General features: G+C 33.9%; 1 protein-coding gene across 1 annotated transcript; it reads left to right on the top strand.

Annotated features, from left to right (window-relative positions):
• Window positions 1-5,058: 5,058 nt before the first annotated feature.
• SLITRK6 (SLIT and NTRK like family member 6) lies at window positions 5,059-12,285 on the top strand. The gene is made up of 2 exons (XM_032402786.1): window positions 5,059-5,682; window positions 8,097-12,285. Exon 2 carries the CDS (start codon window positions 8,121-8,123, stop codon window positions 10,641-10,643), a length of 2,523 nt encoding a protein of 840 aa, XP_032258677.1. The 5' UTR covers window positions 5,059-5,682; window positions 8,097-8,120; the 3' UTR covers window positions 10,644-12,285.
• Window positions 12,286-23,027: the final 10,742 nt, after the last annotated feature.

A 23,027-nucleotide genomic window follows, 5' to 3' on the forward strand; every position in this document is an offset into this window, starting at 1 on the left:
AATAATATATAATATATATACATTCCTAGGAACAAGTAAGTGTCCTAAGATTAGAAGATAGTGAGAACATACAAAGAAACTATTCAACTTGAATAACTACTCATTTGAGTGTTTCCTATATGCAACTCACTCTATAGTATTATAGAAAAAGTAGGAAGTAGATAATAACCCCCCCAGGGGAGTCTTTACAATCAAAGTAACTTACAGTCTACCAATATCACACTGGACCCTGTTCTCTTGCATACTGCTCATTATTCATTGTAAAGCATTCATCAACATTTTTGGGGCTTTTTTAATAATTTTTTTAAAAGTCTTCTTAGTTATCCATTTGAAGTAGGTAATTTTATGAAATCACAAATACACTTTATATGAAGACAGAGAGCTTATAATCCAAGCTTCCAGGAGAAAGTTTTTGTTTTGTTTTGTTTAGGATGTGCCAGGTTAAATAATGGTATCAGAGAGTTCCTTTGTGTCAACAGATTTCAAATTAAAACAGGAAGTATAATTGTAAAAGCTCTCTTAGAATAAGGCAATTCCATTATTAGTTTTATAACTTTGCTGTCAGATCAAATTGAGCATGAAGGAAACTTAAGGTTTAAATAACAAATTAAACTTTTTATTAAAGATTCAATGCAAAAGGCAAGTTTCCTAAACACCCATTTATGTGTGACTTATAAAATATTATATCTATCGTGTGAACTCCCTCTAAGACACATAGACTTTTCACTGTGAAGTTTGGTACTTAGATTTTGGTACTTAATGTCAACTAATCAATCTTAGGTCGGTAAAATTTTACTTTCATTCCACTATGTGGAGATCATCTCCATTTAGATGATCTTAAAGCATAATATATACAGATATTCATTGTTATGATATTTGTCTTACTAAAATAATGCATTGAATTAAATAAAGCTTACATATCTGGAAAACTGGTTAAATGTCACAATTATAAGATTAAAAAATTTAAAATAATTTTGCATCCCTCAGTGAAGCCATTATTCATGGTGAATATATGCAAATGTCCTTCTCATGTACAGAGATGTTATTGCTAAAAGGTGAGAAATTTTCTATTCTTCTTTATACAAAGGCCATGTTCCTTTTGTTAAATTGCATGTTATTGTCAGAAGATAAGGTATCCATAATCATTATGCTCTGACTTTAACAGAACCAAAAAATAGTAATGGTGGTAAGTGTTTCTGGCTTCTCTTCCAGTGAAACATGAAAGAGAACCCTAAGTTCAAGATTTGAGAAGCAAATTCAAAGGTTACTGTAGAGCGTAGCATCATGAAAGATAAAAGACAACATTCTTTGATTGTTATCTTCTATGAATAGAATTTATGTAAATAAGTCCAATTATATATTTTAAGTAGACTTTACCCCATTAATATCTTTAAAGATTTTGTAAAATTTTATAAGAGCTATTACTTTTGTATACAATGAACAGGATAGGAATACAAAATAAGAAATATTTGAGTTGGATTTAATCTCTGGGATTGTTAGTGGACTTAACTTTTCTTATTTCTGTTGAATTTCCTTTAGAGTCTTCCCTCCCTTTCCTTTCCCCATTAATAAAATCTGGTATTTATTATGATCACTCAATGAATGTATTATCAGAATTTGGGGAAAGCTACACTGGGGAATACACATTTTCAAAAGTATATACAATTTTAAAGAAAACTTTTGGTTTCAAATAAGAAACAGGAAACATGCCTTTGTTAATGTTTGTAAAACTAGTGCACAAGTTATCTACATTTCTGTAAATTTAGATGTTTTTTGCAAATATCTGTAATATTGAATTTTAATAGCATTTTCATTAGTTTCAATGTAATTCCCTGATAGTACAGAGCTCACAGGAATGTTATTTCCCAAGAGTTTGAGTATTTTTTAATAATTACATACATACTTTCAAAGTGACACTAATTTAGGATTATTTCGGTGTTTAAATATTTCTTAAAAGAAAGAAATCATTGATAAATATGTAAAATCCATCTACAGTATTATAATTCATAAAGGGTCACTAAGGGTTCTAGTTTCTACCTTCAGAATATGTAAATATGCCTCAGTCTACACCACAGATGGTGCAAAGACCTCTCTTCAAGCCTTCCAGATTCTTGTGTTAAAATCAATCAGACATATGTTTTCATTTTACTACTTAAATGTGGCACTGAAAAAGGTGGACAGATGCTCTGATGTAGAACTTGTCCTATACAGCACGAATCAATCTCTTTCATTGTTATTATTTTTTTCTTTCCTGTTTCCAGTGCTTAATGTTGGTCTTTTCATTCCATTTACCCCACATACATCATCAGTCCAACAAATTTGGTAGAACATTCTTTATCTGGTCTTTGTCACCATTAGATATGCAAAATGATTCCCCACCCCGGACCCCTTCCTGCCCTCCACATCAGCAGAGAAGAGAAGACATTCTCCTGAGTCCTGGTATCCTAACTGTGCACTGTGTGCACTGCTGCTCTAAAATGACTAATAGAGGGGCCCCCCGGGTGGCTCAGTCGTTAAGCGTCTGCCTTCGGCTCAGGTCATGATCCCAGGGTCTTGGGATCGAGCCCCACATCGGGCTCCCTGCTCAGTGGGAAGCCTGCTTCTCCCTCTCCCACTCCCCCTGCTTGTGTTCCCTCTTCCGCTGTGTCTCTCTCTGTCAAATAAATAAATAAAATCTTAAAAATAAATAAGTAAATAAGATGACTAACAGAGGTAGGTTTATTTCTTCTGACTGCTTGGTATTCTTCATTGTAATTAGAATACTTTCATATTTGCCCTTGAAGATGCATATTCGAAAAAGTTAGAAGTCACAATAAGACACAAGGTAGAGTATGTGATTAAAATAATTGCTGACTTTTTAACTCTTTCCAATATGGAGTCACTGGGGGTAAATTATGAGGAAAGATTAATAAAATCTAGTATTTATTAGGATCACTTAATGAATTCATTATCAGAATCTGGGGAAAGCTACACTGGAAAATATTTTTCCATGTAACAATTGGAAATTAAAAAATGTTGTTAAATGTTGTTCGACAATCAATAACATGTTCTGCCATAAGCATTTTGGAAAGAATGGCAGAATTATTGACTTAGTGAAATAACTGTGGAATTACAGTTAATACAATATAGAGAAGAGTGGATTTAGCCATAATCATTTTTAGTGTACTGTTATATATTTTACTATTGAATTTAAGATAATGCTGAGTAATTCCTTATCAATACCACTCCTTTGAACTAGGTTAAAAGTTACAGAATGCTTCTCAAACAATTCTTTACCTAGTCATTCTTTGTGTTCCCACCCAAAACCTAGAGAAAAAGTAAAGAATAATAATTATAAAAAAGCCACATTAGTTACTTTTCTTCCTTTCCATTGAATTAACCAGTAATTTATGCATGAGGACAACTTGTCATCTATAGGCAAGGGATTCAACATAAATAACTTGGAATATGTGTGAGGTGCATATTATGGATAAAATAGACACATACTCAAATTGGAGGAAATGAAAGAAACCTATAGGGAATTTAGGTCTCTTTGTCCATATGTCTGTTTGAACCACTCTTCCTCCACAGACTTCCAGAACATTTCTCCTGTGGCCTTACTTCCAAAGCCAAAAGGAACACATTTGGAGAATTATGTGTACAGTGCTGGAAGGGAAGCCATTCTACTTCCTTGTTTTCCCATTGATTCTAAGTCAGATTTGTCACCACCTATCTAAATCATTAGATTGATTTAAGTTAATGCAACCTGGCTGTCAGCTACAGCAAATTATGCCTGAGATTAATTCTTTACCTTGATTTTCTCTTATTTCCTTTAGTCTCTCATTCCTTACCTTTCTAATCTTTCCCCACCCCCTTATCTGTATCATCTCTATTTCATCTTAAAACACACAGTGTCATTAAAATAAGTGAGGAAATTAATGAGTGAAAGAATATAATATAAAGGAATGTGAGAATATTAAAAACTGCTTCAAAACCCATATCTTTTAAAGCAACTATTCCATGCTAAGGATATGAAAACCTTATGAATTTGAGTGGATAACTGCAGACAATCATTAAATAATAATCCAATCTGATATTGTGCCATTTTGATGATTTAACCTACATAAAACCTCTTTTTTAAAAGTAGCTTTTTTTTTTTTTTTTCCTGAAATGACACCTAATATTACACAGGTAGCCTCTAGAACCTCTGGTCAAGGGTGTTTCTAAACATAGACTACTTCAAAATGAATAAATAATAGCATCTAGTATATTCATTTTGGATGTGAAAAAGTTCAGGTACTTAGAATGCAGGTAAAGAGGAATGATTTTTAAAACACAGGCATTTTGGGGAAGAAAGAAGGAATCTGACAGTTGAGAGTTTTATAAGTGATGATTCAGAAACTTTTGAGAGTTGAAGAAACAAGTAGCTTTTTACACAGAAACTTTTTAGGGAGAAAAAATGCTCTCTCAGCTAGTACCATAAAAATCATGATATTGTAATTTCTACATACTCCCTCAACTCGTTTCATTTCACCTGAAGAGACATCATTTCAGATTTTTGAGAGTGTTAAGCAGTGTTCAATTAACGAAACCATCTGTAATAAAGATTCTTGGATATATTTTAAAGTAATCATATTGCCATTCCAAATAAATATTATCTTCCCTGCAAAAGAACCTCATTTCTGGTCTCATTACTGAACATTAGCTGTAGGGAAAGAAATAATGAAGTATAGGATTGGGGTCTCCAACGAAGTGAGGCTTTAAAAGAAATTTAAAGGGTGCATATGAGAAGGCAGATGTGGCAGGAAAGTAGCTCACGTTAACATTTAAAAAAAAAAAAACTAGGACACCATTTCAACCACAAATACCCCTAAAACACAAAGAAAACAAAACCTGAAGCAACTACTCCATGTGCAAACGGGAACAGTCCTGTCCTGGCTGAGAATTTAACATAGCTCATTATTTAGCTTGCTATCCAACACACAAAAAAATTACACAGCATTTAAAACGGTGCATAATCGTTTCCATCAAAATTTACTTGCACTCTCTTCGGTATTAAAAGGGAGTGGAAAGGCCATTTGCAGAAAGAGGAGGAGTTGAGCGGTCCCAAGGTGGAGCTGTCTCTTGTTAAATGACCCTGGCTGAGTAAAGCGCTCTGCTGGGGAAGGGCTTAAGGGCTGAGTCAAAAGCCAAGAAGTCTCTTTATTTACGCCTACCTCCCAGCCCTTGGCAATCTGACTAATAACAAACTGAGCTAACAAGAAAGACTAGAAAGGGAGGAAAGAGAACACTGCTGCAGCTTGGATCTACAACCTAAGAAAGCAAGAGTGATCCATCCCAGCTCTGTGAAACATCTTGTTTATTTACTGCACTCGGCAGCTTGCAAATGGTTAACTATATGCAAAAAAAGTCAGCATAGCTGTGAAGTATGCCGTGAATTTTAATTGGGGAGAAAAGGCAACTGCTTCAGGATGATCTAGTATGCACTCTGCCTGAAATATTTTCAATGAACTGCTCAGCATTTAGTCTTTGAGCAGAGCTGTTTAACTTTATGAAGCAATGGGACCTGCCAAAGAGTGATATTTGAGAAGAAAGCACGTGGTGGTCGGTGTTTTCTTTTTTAATAAAGAAACTGAATTTACTTTGAACATCTCGTCCAGCTGTGCATTACGGATAACGTCAGGAAGGGTCTCTGCTTTACCGGTAAGAGGAACGTTTCCAGGCTTTTCTGTCTGATACCTCTCTTTGCATTATCTTAAAGTGATTGAATTTGTATGTTTGCCCTTTTAAGAAAATAACTTTGGATTAAAAGCGATCCAGTTTCACTCTTACTCATTGGCACAACTAATGCTGTAGCAGATGCCTGTTTTCTCTGAGCAACAGACAGCTGGGTCTACAGAAGAACGAATAAAATAAGATGCCACTATTTCTTGCATAGCACGCAGTTTGTTAACTAAATATGTGTGCTTTCTGAAGGAACGACCACTTCCAAACACCACTGATGAATTTTAAAATATAAGCAGAGTATTAAACGATTCTTGGTATTTTGTATGCTACTTTTATTATTTCCTGGCTTGGAAATACATATTTTCTGAAAATATGTAAATGGAGATATTTTTGACCTCTTTCACATTGGATCAGATGTTATCAGTACGGAACCCGTCTTCAAATTTGTGTGCATCTCTGAAAAGATTCGAAACTGTTCCCTAGGACATTTTGCAGAACATAAGATGAATATAAGATTAAAACAGTCACTAGAGATTGTCATCTGGAAGTTATTTACTATTTTCTCAAGATGCTGTGTCTGGTGAAATGAATCATATTCTTTCTTTGAATCTATGAAGAAGTACTTTTAGTGTTTGTGGAAGCTAATCCACAAGTTGAGGACTCCAACTACAAGCTGTTGGATTCTAAACATAGACTCAGAGCTGTTTAAAAATCAATTTCCCCACGGAAAAATATAGTCTGCTAACTTTTCCTTTATATAGAAAGGCACTATACTGTTTTATTTCTTCAGCTGCCTTTTACCATTCAGAAACTTCATACTATATATGTTTTCAATAAAACAATGTATTTTCATGGGATGAATTTTTTTTTCTGGATTATTGATTGGGTTTGGGAATGTTCTGTCTGATCTGTTGCATCTATCTGATTGTGAATTTTAGGTAGATTCAAAGTTATTGTTCACATTCCATTAAAAAAATAAAAGCAGATACCATTTGGAAAAGTTGAAGAGTTTTGAGATATGGTGTTTATTTACCTTTCAGTTTAATTTGTATAAATTTAAGATACACTAAAGAAAAGAAATGCAATTAAATACATTAGAGTTATATGTATTTATCTTGTCACTGCTGTCATCTCAGAATTAGAATCTTTTTAAAGAATTGCTATTTCAGGTACATGTCTTAAATCTTTAAGGAGCTGGAGTATGTGATGTTGTTATCCTGAACTGTCATTTTTCATTTACCAAATTAGAGTTACCCTCAGATGTTTTAGTAATAGTGCAGTTTGTTTTAGAGTTCATTGTGACTTTAAGCCTTACAATAAAGGAGATCCACTGGTTAATTACGTGATGACATTCCGTGCCCTAAAGCCAGTTTCAAGACCTTGTTAGAAAGTCATTTGCTAGAAGTTTATGTGAGGCATTGTTTATGCTTTCATAATAGCTAGAAATGTGTTTTAAAGCTCGGTTTTTCTTCTTTAGGTTTATGATATTAACCTTATTCATAACAGAATTTAAAAGCAGCAGGAAATACCCTACCTTTAGAAATTCAGTAGAGAGTGTGACAAAGGTTTTAACACGCACTCTTAACCATATATATATATCTAATACTATCGAGCTTATACAAACTGCCCTAGACAGCATAGTTAAAATGAAATTCTTTTTATAGTGCTCTACTCTCTTTCATGGTCAGAGACTTATTTTCTTCAAGGTTTTAAAATAGATAACAAAATTAATAAGTATTGAGCCAAAATCAAAGCAGGTTAAAACACAGACACAATTATTGGATGGTATATTGTGACATCCAGTTCAAAAATACAAATAAATAGAGGAAAAGCATTATGTATGCATATGTGCACACATAGATACCTACATACATTTTTTTCTAACTTTTCCTAACATTTTGCATTTTCTCTGTTTCTGGCTAATATCACATATTTGTCTTATACTATAATCCTTCAGCCTTAGAGTCATCAACTTTGTGGTAAAAAAGAAAGAATCAGGGTCTTTGCAAATATACACTTTTGCATCATATCAAGGTACCAACGGTCCAATTAAGCAGCACCTCTCTCATCTATAAAATGAAGTTTATTTGGCAAATGTGAACACCCTCGATGATATAATATTTTAAATTCTCCTTGAATTTAAAGGAGAATTTGAATTGTAAAAGTTTTACATCTTTATCATAGTGCAAGTTAAAAGTGAACCAAAACATGCTTGTCATAGTATGAGAAAAAGATAAGAAGGTAAATGTAGCAAAGTATTCATATTTTCTGAGTAATTACTACATTTTTTTTTCTTTTTAGAGGAAACCTTATTATTTTGTAATCACCAGGTTCATCTCCTCCCTGCATCTGCCTGCTAAAGTACATTGCTGTTGCATTTTGTTTTACAGAATCAAATTTCATCACATGACAACATGAAGCTGTGGATTCATCTTTTATATTCATCTCTCCTTGCCTGTATTTCTTCACAGTCCCAATCTCCAATGTCCTCAGCCAGAGGTTCTTGTGGTTCTCTTTGCAATTGTGAGGAAAAAGATGGTACAATGCTAATAAATTGTGAAGAAAAAGGTATCAAGAAGTTATCCCAAATAAGTGTGCCACCATCACGACCTTTCCACCTAAGTTTATTAAATAATGGCTTGACAATGCTTCACACAAATGACTTTTCTGGGCTTACCAATGCTATCTCAATACACCTTGGATTTAACAATATTGCAGATATTGAGACTGGTGCATTTAATGGCCTTGGCCTTCTTAAGCAACTTCATATCAATCACAATTCTTTAGAAATTCTTAAAGAGGATACCTTCCATGGACTGGAAAACCTGGAATTCCTACAAGCAGATAACAATTTCATTACAGTGATTGAACCAAGTGCCTTTAGCAAGCTCAACAGACTTAAAGTGTTAATTTTAAATGACAACGCTATTGAGAGTCTTCCTCCAAACATATTTCGGTTCGTTCCTTTAACCCATCTAGATCTTCGTGGAAATCAGTTGCAAACATTGCCTTATGTTGGTTTTTTAGAACACATTGGCCGGATATTGGATCTCCAGTTGGAGGACAATAAGTGGGCCTGTAATTGTGACTTATTAGAGCTAAAAATTTGGTTGGAAAACATGCCTCCGCAGTCTGTAATTGGTGATATTGTCTGCAACAGCCCTCCATTTTTCAAAGGAAGTATACTAAGCAGACTGAAAAAGGAATCAATTTGCCCCACTCCGCCAGTGTATGAAGAACACGAGGATCCGTCAGGATCATTACATCTGGCAGTAACGTCTTCAATAAGTGATAGTCGCATATCAACCAAGACCACATCCCTTTTGAAACCAGGCACCAAAGCACCAGTTTTAATACCCTATATTACAAAGCCATTCACTCAACTTCCAGGACCCTACTGTCCTATTCCCTGTAACTGCAAAGTACTATCCCCATCAGGACTTCTAGTGCACTGTCAAGAGCGCAATATTGAAAGCTTATCAGATCTAAAACCGCCTCCACAAAATCCTAGAAAGCTTGTTCTAGCAGGGAATATTATCCATACATTAGTGAAGTCTGATCTAGTGGAATACTTCACTTTGGAAATGCTTCACTTGGGAAACAATCGTATTGAGGTTCTAGAGGAAGGATCATTTATGAATCTAACAAGATTGCAAAAACTCTATCTAAATGGTAACCATCTGACCAAATTAAGTAGGGGCATGTTCCTTGGTCTCCACAATCTTGAGCACTTGTATCTTGAATACAATGCAGTTAAGGAAATATTACCAGGAACCTTTAACCCAATGCCTAAACTTAAAGTCCTCTATTTAAATAATAACCTCCTACAAGTTTTACCACCACATATTTTTTCTGGGGTTTCCCTAACAAGGGTAAACCTTAAAACAAACCAGTTTACCCATCTCCCTGTAAGTAATATCTTGGATGACCTTGATTTATTGACTCAGATAGACCTTGAGGACAATCCCTGGGATTGCTCCTGTGACCTAGTTGGATTGCAACAATGGCTACAAAAACTGAGTAAGAACACGGTAACAGATGACGTCCTCTGCACGTCTCCAGAGCACCTGGACAAAAAGGAATTGAAAGCACTAACTAGTGAACTCCTTTGCCCAGGTTTAGTCAATAACCCATCCCTGCCAACTCAAACTAGTTACATAATTGTCAGTACTCCTACAACCACAACTACGGCCGATACTATTTTAAGATCACTTACTGATGCTGTACCACTATCTGTTCTAATACTAGGGCTGCTGATTGTGTTCATAACCATTGTGTTCTGTGCTGCAGGGATAGTGGTTCTTGTTCTCCACCGCAGGAGAAGATACAAAAAGAAACAAGCAGATGAGCAGATGAGAGACAACAGTCCAGTCCATCTTCAATACAGTATGTATGGCCATAAAACAACTCACCACACTACTGAAAGACCCCCAGCATCACTCTATGAGCAGCACATGGTGAGTCCCATGGTTCATGTCTATAGAAGTCCATCCTTTGGCCCAAAGCATTTGGAAGAGGAAGAAGAAAAGAATGAGAAAGATGGAAGTGAGGCAAAACATCTCCAAAGAAGTCTTTTAGAACGGGAAAATCATTCACCACTCACAGGGTCAAATATGAAATATAAAACCACAGACCAATCAACTGAATTTTTATCCTTTCAGGATGCCAGTTCATTATACAGGAATATTTTAGAGAAAGAAAGAGAACTTCAGCAGCTGGGAATCACAGAATACCTACGGAAGAACATTGCTCAACTCCAGCCTGATATGGAGGTACATTATCCTGGAGCCCACGAAGAGTTAAAGTTAATGGAGACTTTAATGTACTCAAGGCCAAGGAAGGTATTAGTGGAACAGACTAAAAATGAGTATTTTGAGCTTAAAGCTAACTTACATGCTGAACCTGACTACTTAGAAGTCCTGGAGCAGCAAACATAGATGGAGAGATCAAGGGCTTTTGCAGAAATGCTGTGATTCTGTCTTAAGTCCAATCCTTGTAAATAAGTGCCTTACATGAGTGTGTCATCAATCAGAACTAAAGCACAGCAGTAATCCTATGGGAAAAAAAGAAGAAAAAGAAACTCAGGGATCATTGGGAGAAGCCATTGCATTGTCTTCAGGCAATTTTGCCTGCCCCTAATAAAATAAATCCTTGCTGTAAATCATCCAAGGATTATAGTAATATTTCTCCATATACTTAAAAGTGTTTCAGAAAAGTCCTGTTGCACATCTAAAAGGGTTGAATATTTAAGCAACCCTTATTTTCTTGAATTACTTTACCAGTGGATGAAATAGAATTGGGTTTTGTCATTTAAGTTATACCTGTATATGTAGTTATTATATGTAAGGAATATATTGTTTATATAATCAGTATATACCACAAAAAATGTACATTGTCACATACACCTAATTTTCTTGCAATAAAGGCAAAAGGAACTGGAACTTTAAAATTATGACTAGTAATAGTAAGGAAAAAATAGAAGGTTGAATTATATAGGCCCAAAACTGAACATTTGAGGGTTAGAAAAATGTCACTGCTATGCTTTCTGAATTTACAAATAAGAGTCATTAATACTTCAGGTGGATGAATAAGCAAACTTCTTTGGTTTTTCTGCACATTTTGTGTGGACAATCTTATTGTCAATGCTGCTGTGAACTAAGGTATGTCATTTGTGCTCAAAGTTTGATTCTTGTTCTTGGGATATTTTTTAAATGCTACTGATATTCAAATGTAAATATGATTAGTGGATAAATTAAATTTGGTTTCTTTCATAGCATTAATCCTTTGTAAATTTGAATGACCATGATAGAAATATGTTTCTTGTGGCAAGTAATAATTCACAGGTATAAAACAAATAGGAAGCATTGTTTTTAAAAATTTTTATTAATATAAACTGATAGTTGCCATAAATTAGTAGCAAAAGGCACGTCTAAGGGTAAGTGGTTTAAGTTGCCTCAAGAGTGGGACAATGTAGCTTTATTTTACAAGAAAGTATAGCTAGGTTTCTATGAACTATTTATTCTGTACAGTTTTGTATATTTTTGGTTCACAAAGGTAATTATTCTTGGGTGCCTTTCAAGAAAATTAAAAATACTGCTCACTACAATAAAAATAAAATGAAAACTCTCTTTTTAAATGAACTTTCTTCAATTAGTCTGATCTGTAATTCAGTCAAGTCAGGATTAACACACACACATGCATGCACTCATGCACATGCATGAGAAGGAGATTTCTGTTTGTTATCCACACATAAGCATCTTGTTCACCATCTGCAAAAAGGCCATTCAGTGTCTGGGTATGATTGACATGGAGCCATCCTAAGTCTGACCTGTAGTTCTCCCTTTCCAGCAAATCTTTTTCCACTCAATACAAATGAAAGTGATTTATTTTTCTTCTTTCTGTTTATACAATCAATGATACAGCAGATTTTCACAAGGCAAAATAGAATTAATCAAGGTGATCTAGTTCTGTTTTTTGAACACCATGCAGATCCATGCACAGAGTTGGGAAGGAACATATTTCAGATTAGAAAGACTTTCATTTTATTTTATTTTATTTATTTGACAGAGAGAGAGAGAGAGACAGCTAGAGAGGGAACACAAGCAGGGTGAGTGGGAGAGGGAGAAGCAGGCTCCTGGCCGAGCAGGGAGCCCGATGCGGGGCTCGATCCCAGGACCCCGGGATCATGACCTGAGCTGAAGGCAGACGCTTAACGACTGAGCCACCCAGGCGCCCCTAGAAAGACTTTCTTTAATTCACTTAATACTATTTTAATGATCCCTGAATGTTCTATTAAATGTTTTGGTTTTCAACACTCAACTGTCTGCAATACTAGTAAATTCCTTGATTTTGAATAAGAAGCCTTTCTGTTGATAAAAACAATAGGGATCTGTGCTGCCTGGTATGGAGACTAATTATGTGTCTATTATCAAGTCCTATCACTACGTTTTCTTTTAAATCATTGCATATATTAATAGAAAACAATTAAGAATTATGTATTAAAAGGTTGAAAACCTAAATTTCTCCATGAATGCCCAAGGTTAGAAAGAACAAAGTTGAGAATTCTTTTTAAAGTTACACTTACTAAGGGGAAATCTGGGTGCACATGGGTTGCTATAAATATTTATCCACTAAAATATTCAGCACTATAATGAGTAATAAATACTCCAAAGCATGATTTTAAAAGTTATTTTCTAAAAAGAAGAACAAAGCAACAGCAGATTTCATGTTATTGCACTTCTCCTATTCACTAGGAAATATCTGCCAATATTTTCTGATTCCAATCAAGTGCACAGAGGTATTAGAAAGACTTAAGAAATTCCCATGCCTGAAGGACCCTTGGAATGGGTCCATGAATGCAGAGACATGTCCTCAGGAACATTCTTCTCTTTTGAGTGGGGGAATTTTTTTTTAATCTTTATTCATTTGTTAAATGCCTAAAGTAATAATATTCATTCTCCAACTTATCTCAAGATGGAAGAGAGTCGTTTATGAAGTCATGTAAATATATCCTCCAGATTAAATATAACTGCAAAACTAAAACCCTATGGGAGTCTGGATATAACTTACAATGATGTAGAAATCATTATGGTTTCCAAAGGGTAGCAAATTTTAAAGGCTTAAATGTTTCATTCATGATGGGATCTTTCTTATATGATTTGTTTCCCTATTAGAAGTAGTTGAGAGTTGAAAAAACTAGTGATGGTCTTTAATTCTTAATGGGTCTTGTGACTTGTGATAATCACTCAGAACTTTGATGATTTTACCTGCATTGCTATTTCTTCTCACTCCCACTAACAACAAATTTTTATTACAGTCTCTGTTTGAATATTTACTTAAGTGGCCAGTGTGGTTTGTTTCTTCAATTAATTGTTAGAGTCAGAGTCCCAAGTCTGAATTCAGTATACCCAGCCTTATTCGGATGTACCTAGGCATTCTAACAAATAAACAAACAAGCATAATCATCCTAGTTTTTTTCTTGATTTATATAGAAATTATATTTTGCTCATCGTGTATCAGTGCAAGTTCTGATTCATGTCTGAATCTTGAATTTTTGTAGTATAGTGATACTAGCGTATAATCATACCAGATCAAGTCTTATTTATTTATTTGTTTGTTTTAGTAGAAGATTTATTTATTTATTTGAGAGAGAGAGGGAGAGAGAGCAAGTGAGCGAGCACATGAGTGGGAGGGGCAGAGGGAGAAGGAGAGAGAATCTGAAGTAGACTCCCTGCTAAGTCTGGAGCCTGATGTAGGGCTTGATCTCAGGACCCTAGGATCACAACCCTGAGATCATGACCTGAGCTGAAACCAAGAGCCGGATGCTGAACAGACTAAGCCACCCATGTGCTCCCAGATCGAGTTCTTAATTCTGTCTATCTGTTAGACATAGATTGTATTAATCCTTAACAAATCATTTGTCACTAAATTACCATGAAAAGACTTACTGTAAATATATGAACATGTTCTTCAGATAATCTTCCATTGGTCTCCATACTAGGATGGAAATTTTACAATACATATAAGAAAAGATTGTTATCAAGGATGCTGGTTCTCCTTCTTGAATCAATCTCTTATATCATGAAGGAAGAAAGCCTGCCCTTCCTGCTCTAATAGTAAATAAATTGAAGTACCAGCTAAACGGCCTTTAAGCTGCCTTGATGCTTTCATCCAATTAATTTAAAAGGCTTAGGCTTTGATCTGGGATTGAAAAAATGTGATATGAATGTCCTCTCATCATTAGAATGCAACTTTAAAAAATATAAGTAATAAAATGAGATAGAGTCTTAATATACATGTAATTTATTTTGTACTTTTTTCTTTTATAAGTTATTTTGTATTTTTACTTTTCTATGATAACTAATGTATAATCAAAGTATTTCTGAAAGAAGATGGATACTACTAGCTTGCAGAATTGTTTGACAATAAACATTTTTTAAAATATAAACAGACGCATAAAAATACCTAAAGAAAACTCACCAAGTTCCCCATATGTAAGACTTTCTACATAATTGTGACTGGAGACTATTCTCTACATGAAAAGAAAATTATCCATGTGCATAAAATGCTATTTGAGAAGAGAGGTTTAGATCTTCCAGGAATTAAGAAATGTTTCTACTATGAATTTAAGGACTCCTCTCTCTTCTTTTCCCTGAACATTTTTATGATACAGGCATGAATCGCTGCAATTTTCTTCTTGAGATGATGGGATATTATAAAAGCTTGTTCTTGATAGGAAAGGAGACAATTACAAGTCTGTCTCAGGAGAAATGATCCTATAGATCTGGGCACCTATATCAAGAATGATCTCATTGATAAAGAATGGATAAGTGATTAAAAATACAATACTCCTTTTTGGATTTTTAATTGCATACATACTGAATCAGATATTTGCCCAAACATTCCCTGAGGTTTATAACCATGACAGTGTCTCAAATTAAAAGTTGGATACACCAGTTTATTCTTGAATTATAGTAAGTTATATTATTAAAACTATATTGTTTAACAAATTTCTGTATTATATGTAAATATATACCAGTATCTGTTTTACAGAATACAACTGGATTTTAAAAGAATTTATGTTGATTATATATACATTTATCTTTATGTATGTATAACATAGAGGAGACAGCCAGATGTAGAATTCTCTTCTAGCTGCTTTGAAAGCATAATAAAATAGACAAGTACTCTTCTGTTAGTAAATGTCTTTCAGCAGATTAGTGAATGAAGAATAGAAACAATTCAAAACAACAAATTGCACACACATAACACACAAACATTCACATATTTCCAATGAAAATAATTTAAAATTATACACTTTTTAAATAGAGTACTTTTGTCCCATAATTTAAAACATTAGAAAGCAGAAGACCTGACTTTCCACAAACAGTTATTGCCTTCTACATTGGTTATCTGTGAATAAATAAGATAACTTGACTTACTCATTTAGTATAAAATATCTGGTCATTTAATTGCCATATCATCGTATTTGGTGTTTTAGATGGACTCGGACAGATGCTACACAAAAAATAAACCATTTTGTTACTCAAATTAATGCACTCAATTTTAAATTCAGTGTTACCAGTGATGAAATCACCATTAGTGAATGGATGTTAAATATATTTTCATCCCATTACTTGGTGGTATGAGCAATCCAGAGACATATAATCCCCTGTTACTATATTTTATGATTCATATCTGTCATCAGTTAATATAGCAATACGTGGTAGAATAAGAAAGTTAACAATAGAGTTCAGAGAAATCATGATTCTAGAAGAATAAGATCAGTTTAAATGGTACATATGATTTCATCAATTAAGATTTTTATAGACACACTTTGGGCCTATTCCTAGCATCTGAAGTACTTTGCCTTAGAAAATATATATTTGAGGAAGACATTGTATTATGATACGGAAACACAATTCTCAGATATCAGCACATCATAAACTTCCAGAATTTATCATTTTTTTTTTTTTTAATTTTTAAAAATGAAAGAGTTAAGGGGCGCCTGGGTGGCTCAGTTGGTTAAGCGACTGCCTTCGGCTCAGGTCATGATCCTGGAGTCCCTGGATCGAGTCCCGCATCGGGCTCCCTGCTCGGCAGGGAGTCTGCTTCTCCCTCTGACCCTCCCCCCTCTCATGTGCTTGCTCTCTCTCATTCTCTCTCTCAAATAAATAAATAAAAAATCTTTAAAAAAAAAAATAAATAAAAATGAAAGAGTTAAAAGATTTGTCTTGCACTATATGACTAGTAAGAGTAACAAGATCAGAATTGGAACACTGTTTTGTTGTTGTTGTTGTTGTTATTTTATTATGTTTTGTTTCATTATCAAGGCAATGGTCTTCATCAGACTGCCTGTCATAACCATGAATATTCATAGGCCATACGGAGACACAGAAAATGTATGTCTTTGCTTCTATATTTAGGTAGGACACTCTTTTTCTAAACATTTTATTGAAGGAAAAATCAGACATTTCAGTAACTTTAGACATATATTACATAACTGTAGATTGTTCAAGGTGATATATAAGCACATTCTAGATACAGCCAGAAAAATGCTAAATGACTTTGTATATTGAACAACGTATACACATGGCAGACAGAAACTCATGACGTAGTTTTTTTCAAATTCAGAATAGTTAATTACTATTTATCAATAGTCTATATTTTTAAAAAACAATTCAGTAAGAATTTAATTTCTATTTCATAGAATCAGATATTGACAGACAATACACATAGTTCTCATGATATATTGTGTTAATTAAAAACTTCATGTATAAACATGTAATTTAAATGTTGTTAGAATTTTCTTACACATAGAGATTATGTTGTCAGATATTTTTATTCCATTTTTAAGACCTCTGCCTGAAATGACTTCATCCCTTTGGTATTGCTTGTAAGTTAAAATAAAGATCATCATTTCAGTGCATAGCGAAAAAACTTTATAATGTGAGGATTTTTTTTTTCTTTTTAAATAAACTTTACTCTTAGGGAATTTTTAGGTTCACCGCAAAATTGATCAGAAAATACAGTTCCCACATACCTCCTGGTCCCACAGAAGCCCAGCCACCCTCACTATCAACATCCCCTACTAGGGTGGTACAGTTACTGCAGTTGATGAATCTACATTGTTTCATAATTATCACCCAAACTCCATAGTTTACATTAGAATTCACTGTGGATGCTGTGCATTCTGTAAGTTTTGACAAATGTATAATGATATGTATCCACCAGTATAATGATATGTATCCACCATTATAGTAACATAGTGCATATTTTCACTCCCCTATAAATCCTCTCCTTTGTCTAATTCTTTCCCCCCTCAGCAATCATTGATCTTTTTACTCTCCATCCATAGTTTTGCCTTTTCCAGAAAGTCATAGAATTGAAATCATACAGTATGCAGCCTTTTCAGATTAGCTTCTTTCATTCAGTAATATGCATTTAAGTTTCCTCCATTGCTTTTCATGGCTTGATACCTTATTTCTTTTTAGTGCTGAATTATATTCCCTTATCTGGATATACCACAGTTTATTTATCCATTTGCCTCCTGAAGGACGTGATGGTATTTCCAAATTTTGGCAATTATGAATAAAACTGCTATAACATATGTATGTTGGTTTTTATGTGAGTGTAAGGTTTCTACTTATTTGGGTAATTACCAAATAGCACAGTTGCTGGATCACATAAAAAATTTGTTTAGTTTTGTAAGAAACTGCCAAATTGTCTTCCTAAGTGGCTGTACCATTTTGTATTCTCATCAGCAATAAGAATTTCAATTGTTCCACATCCTCCCCAGTATTTGAGGTCGTGAATGTTCAGATTTTGTCCATTCTAATAGTTGTGTAGTGGCATCTCATTGTCATTTTAATTTGCATTTCCCTGATGACATTTGATGTAAAGCATGTTTTGATATATATTTTTTGTCATCTTTATATCTTCTTTGGTGGAGTGTCTCTTTTTTTTTTTTTTTTTTTTAAAGATTTTATTTATTTATTTGACAGAGAGAGACACAGAGAGAGAGGGAACACAAGCAGGGGGAGTGGGAGAGGGAGAAGCAGGCCTCCCGCGGAGCAGGGAGCCCGATGCGGGGCTCAATCCCAGAACCCTGGGATCATGACCCGAGCCGAAGGCAGACGCCCAACGACTGAGCCACCCAGGCGCCCCTGGTGGAGTGTCTCTTAAGCTCTTTGACCTATTTTTTAATCAGGTTCTTTTCTTATTGTTGAGTTTTAAGAGTTTTCTGTATATTTTGGATAACACCCTTAATCAAATATGTTTTTCTTTGCAAATATTTCTCCTAGTCTGTGGCTTGTCTTTTCATTCTCTTGACAGTATATTTTACAGAGCAGAAGTTTTTAATTTTAATGAAATCTAGCTTATCAATTTTTTAATGATCATACTTTTGATGGTATCTATAAAGTCATCATCATATTTCAGGTCCCCTGATTTTGTCTTGTTATCTTCTAGCAGTTTTATAGTTTTGAGTTTTATATTTAGGCCTATCATACATTTTGAGTCAATTTTTGTGAAGGGTGTAATGTCTGAATCTAGATTCATTTTTTTTTTTTTTTTTGCATGAGGATATCCATTTGTTGAAAAGACAATATGATGGATTTTATAAACACATACAATTTAAAGTTTCTTTATTTACAACATAATTCATGTTAGTCTTTATATTTAATATTTGAGTACCGTTACTATTCTGCATTATTGTATGTCTGAAAGAGCATAACATTTAAGAGAGAAAAATGTCAAGTTATCAAGATTATTATCATTGGGTCTGAATTACCTGGTGCTACAGGAGTGTTGAATGTGGATGTAAAACTCAGCTTAACTGGACTTTTCTTAGCAGTGGTCCTTTAGAAGATCTGCATTATACCCACAAGTTTACATAAATAGTAAAGTTATCTAAAATTTAGTGTTTGCCTACCAGACACCCATACCCAGTTGTATGTGCTTTATGTACACTCAGTTTAACCCTCATACAAAACCTGCAAGTAATGCTATTATCCCCATTTTCTTATAGGTGAATGAGGCTCACAAAGTAAATTGCCCAGAATGAAACCCATAGTAGTGCTCAAGTTCAGATTTCCCTGACTTGGATCATTCCAGCTTCTACTGCTGTCTTATCATGCCTCATCTCACAGTGATCTTAGAAAAACATTTCAAAATGTGATATCATGTCATTTGATTGGGTTAAACACTGTATTTCACATATGTAAATATCATACTCTTTCATCACATTTATCATATTGTTTTAATTTTAATTAATTTAGTTTAATTTAATTTTGAATATGTTCATTTAACTTCTCATGCCTTAAACTTATCTATATAAATAGTAATCTTTGATATTTGAGAAATCTGAAGTCTCCATATGTTTGTTTACACTTTATTTAATTTCAAAAAGAAGTATTGAGTTGGGCGCCTCGGTGGCTCAGTTGGTTAAGCGACTGCCTTCGGCTCAGGTCATGATCCTGGAGTCCTGGGATCGAGTCCCACATCAGGCTCCCTGCTCAGCGGGGAGTCTGCTTCTCCCTCTGACCCTACCCCTCTCGTGTTCTCTCTCTCATTCTCTCTCTCGCTCGCTCTCAAATAAATAAATAAAATCTTTAAAAAAAAAAACGATTTAAAAAAAAAAAAGAAGTATTGAGAAACACATGTATTTCAGACCCTGGTGAATCACTTCAATAAAGATTCTTCAACATTCAAATTTTCAACACTATATTTACGAAATCTATGGAAATACAGGAATAAATTTGCCTTATTTTAAAAATTTGATTAATTTAGGTAATTCAGAATAAACAACAAAGTTTGCTTTATAATGAAAAGTTTGGTTTTCATTTATAAAATCTATTTCCTAATTCCTTTGGATTTTTAACTCAATTGCCTGTTTCCTGTTTCTGCAAAAACACATTCACAAGCCTACTCTAGGCAATGCTCATATACCTTCATTAAGAAGGAGGTCATGTTTTCTCAACCTGCCCCTTATTATGCTGTCACAGTTTTATTCTGTCTTCCATGCTGTGGATTGGCAGCCAAAATCATGAAAGTCTTGGATAATATACTTGCTGGTTATAAGAGTATGCAGGTCAAACTCCACCTCCATAGCCCTCCCACTCTGTCACTTTTAGAAGTCTATGTCTTTCATTTATCATCTGCCTTGGAAGATGTGGGAATACTAAAACTGACCTATCTAATCTCCCATTGCAGTTTCAGCAATCCTCACGAAACTATTCCTAAGTGGTATTAAAAACAAAAAATGGAATACAGTTTACAGAGATCAATTTGTAAAAGGTTGTAAATAGAGGATGAAAAGAAAGAGGTTGAGAGATTGGATAAAGGTGGTTGTTTGGTTCCTGCCTCCTTGGTCCTCCTTGGTATTCTTCGTCCGTTTCCATGCCTGATGCCTCTTTTCCCTTGTCTGTCATGTGATCATTAACCTCCGATAGCCAAATACTTGTGAGAGCTCCACAAGGAATTATGCTCTGCCATCCCTTGGGCCATGCATTTTATTCTTTTATTTTTCTCCCTAAGTATAATGAGCCTTTTCTTTGAATTATTGCTGTCATCTCCAAACTAAAACAAACCAAAACAAAACAAAACAAGTTCTCTCAGTAATAGCCACACCAAGATGCCAGCATTTTAGGAGGCTTCTCAACTGAAAATCATTATGAAGCTTTAATACATGGAATTTCAGATACAATAATAAAGCAGCCATCTTCCAAAGAAGATACTTTGGAAAGAGCAAGCCATAGGCTATTTATAATCATATCCTAAATTCAATCCCCAAATCTTACTTGACACAATTATTTAAAAGTTAAGTTTGTTCAGAATAATTCAATTAAGAAACGTGTGCTTTGTATAGCCACAATGATACTAAGGAATCATGGTTTATCAAATTTTGAAAACTTTCTGAAACCCACTCTTGTATTTTAGTGTTTCATCCAGTTTTTAACTAAGATACTATTTCTTGCTCATATCAATAATGAAAAAGTTCCCATCTATAAGATGTGCCTGGATCATTGATAATTCAGTTAATTCAGTTCAATATTCCTAAACTGATAAATAATTATAAAATGATATATCTAGGAATTTGAGTGGATGTGTACTCTAAGAACATCAAGTGTAGTGTCTATTCAAGTCAGTAATTTCTCTCTACAAAATTATGATAATGTGATACTAGAACATCTACTTCAAGGTCAGAAAGATAGGAGTTCCAGTTTGATCTCCATGATTTATTATGTGACATTGAGCCACTTATTTAACCTATGTGAGTCAAAGTTTTTTCATAATGGGAATAATAACTTGCTTTTCAGAGTTGGTTTTATGGTTTATTAACATATATAAAGTAAATCCTCTGCTTGTACATTTTCAGGAAAGTTTAGAGACTATTGTACAGTAGCAATGGACAAGAGATTGGGATACATTTTGGAAAGGCAGTTAAATTCTCTGAAATTCATATATCCTGTTTTTAAAATGAAAAAGAAAAATAATGTTCAATAATTTAAGATTTTTGAACTCATTGAGGCATTCTATGTAAAGAGACTTTGAAGTAATTCAGTAACATGTAAATATTCATTTTTAACTCCCATTGAGAATTTACTAGCTCTAATTGTTAGGAAGCCCTATTTATTTTCAACTCCAATATTCCTCCCTAACACATCTAACTCTTAACCTTATTTTCCATATAAAAGAAGATAATTTTTTTTTCCTTTTTTATCTGTTCTCATAGTACCCTTAACCTAGGATCATTTACATAATGCCCTTTGTCTTAATATCCTTTATAGTAAAAGTGACAGGTTTTTTAATTTTTTTTAACATTTTTCATTTTTTTTTACCTCATGCATAGGCTGGCTTCAGTACTGAAAATACATTTCTTTATGAAGCATACAGTTATTTTTTTACAAATTCATATGGAATTAAGTAAAAAAAAAATACACAGAGTTGGGAAGGGAAGTTGAAAGAAAAACACATAAAAATATAATTCTTATCCGTTTTCTATTCAAAAGGATAAGGCAACATAATTTCTTAAGTTATCATCTTACTTTAAACTAGTGTGTATGCGTTTCTAAATAACTCATTCTTTTAAAATTTTGTATCTTTTTGTTTCAGCTGGATTCAAATGATAAATACATTTCTCTGTGATGCATCTCTTTTGTATATATTTAGATGGAAACCAGACAAAACACTCACATTTGTAAGGAATATGAGAAATATATGACAGTAAAATTAGAATAAATGAGAAAAAAAGGTTACTCTTCAAGAATGCCACGCTTAGTGAATTAGGAAGGTGTTTACTCTGTAATAGAAAGAGTACCTGCACTAAACGGGCAACAGTGCTCTGAGCCATTGCTACAATTAAAAAAGAGAGAAAGAAAGAAAAAAACCTGGAAATAACTGATTTCTAAAGGAGAGAATTTGATTTTCTTGCTAGCTCTTATTGTGTTACATAATCATGGAATGCAGAATCCAACAAAATAGGGAAAGCAAAATCTTAGTCTCGGCACTTCTTGGAATGACATTAAAAAATGAAGCACTAGCAATAAAGTACATGCATACACGTGTTACTGTATAAAATCATGTAAAATAATCTCAGAATAAAGTTTCAAAATTATATTTATGCAGCTCACAGGTCCAAAACCACATTACTACTGATGTCTAAAGGATTCAAGATGAGGTAATGTCCAAATCCGTATCTTATAACATATCCGGATGTGATTAGGCTTCAGTTTTACTACAGGATCATAGTTCACCAGTTTCCTATTGCTTTTGTTAAAGTAATACTGCCTTTTCTGTATTCCTACTACTCTCTTCTTTAG

The sequence above is a fragment of the Phoca vitulina genome, unplaced genomic scaffold (genome assembly GCF_004348235.1).
Source record: "Phoca vitulina isolate PV1807 unplaced genomic scaffold, GSC_HSeal_1.0 scaffold5, whole genome shotgun sequence".
In the NCBI taxonomy this organism is placed as follows: Eukaryota; Metazoa; Chordata; class Mammalia; order Carnivora; family Phocidae; genus Phoca; species Phoca vitulina.

Coding starts and splice junctions, on each gene's coding strand:
- SLITRK6 (XM_032402786.1), top strand. CDS start 8,121: ATGAAGCTGTGGATTCATCTTTTATATTCATCTCTCCTTGCCTGTATT.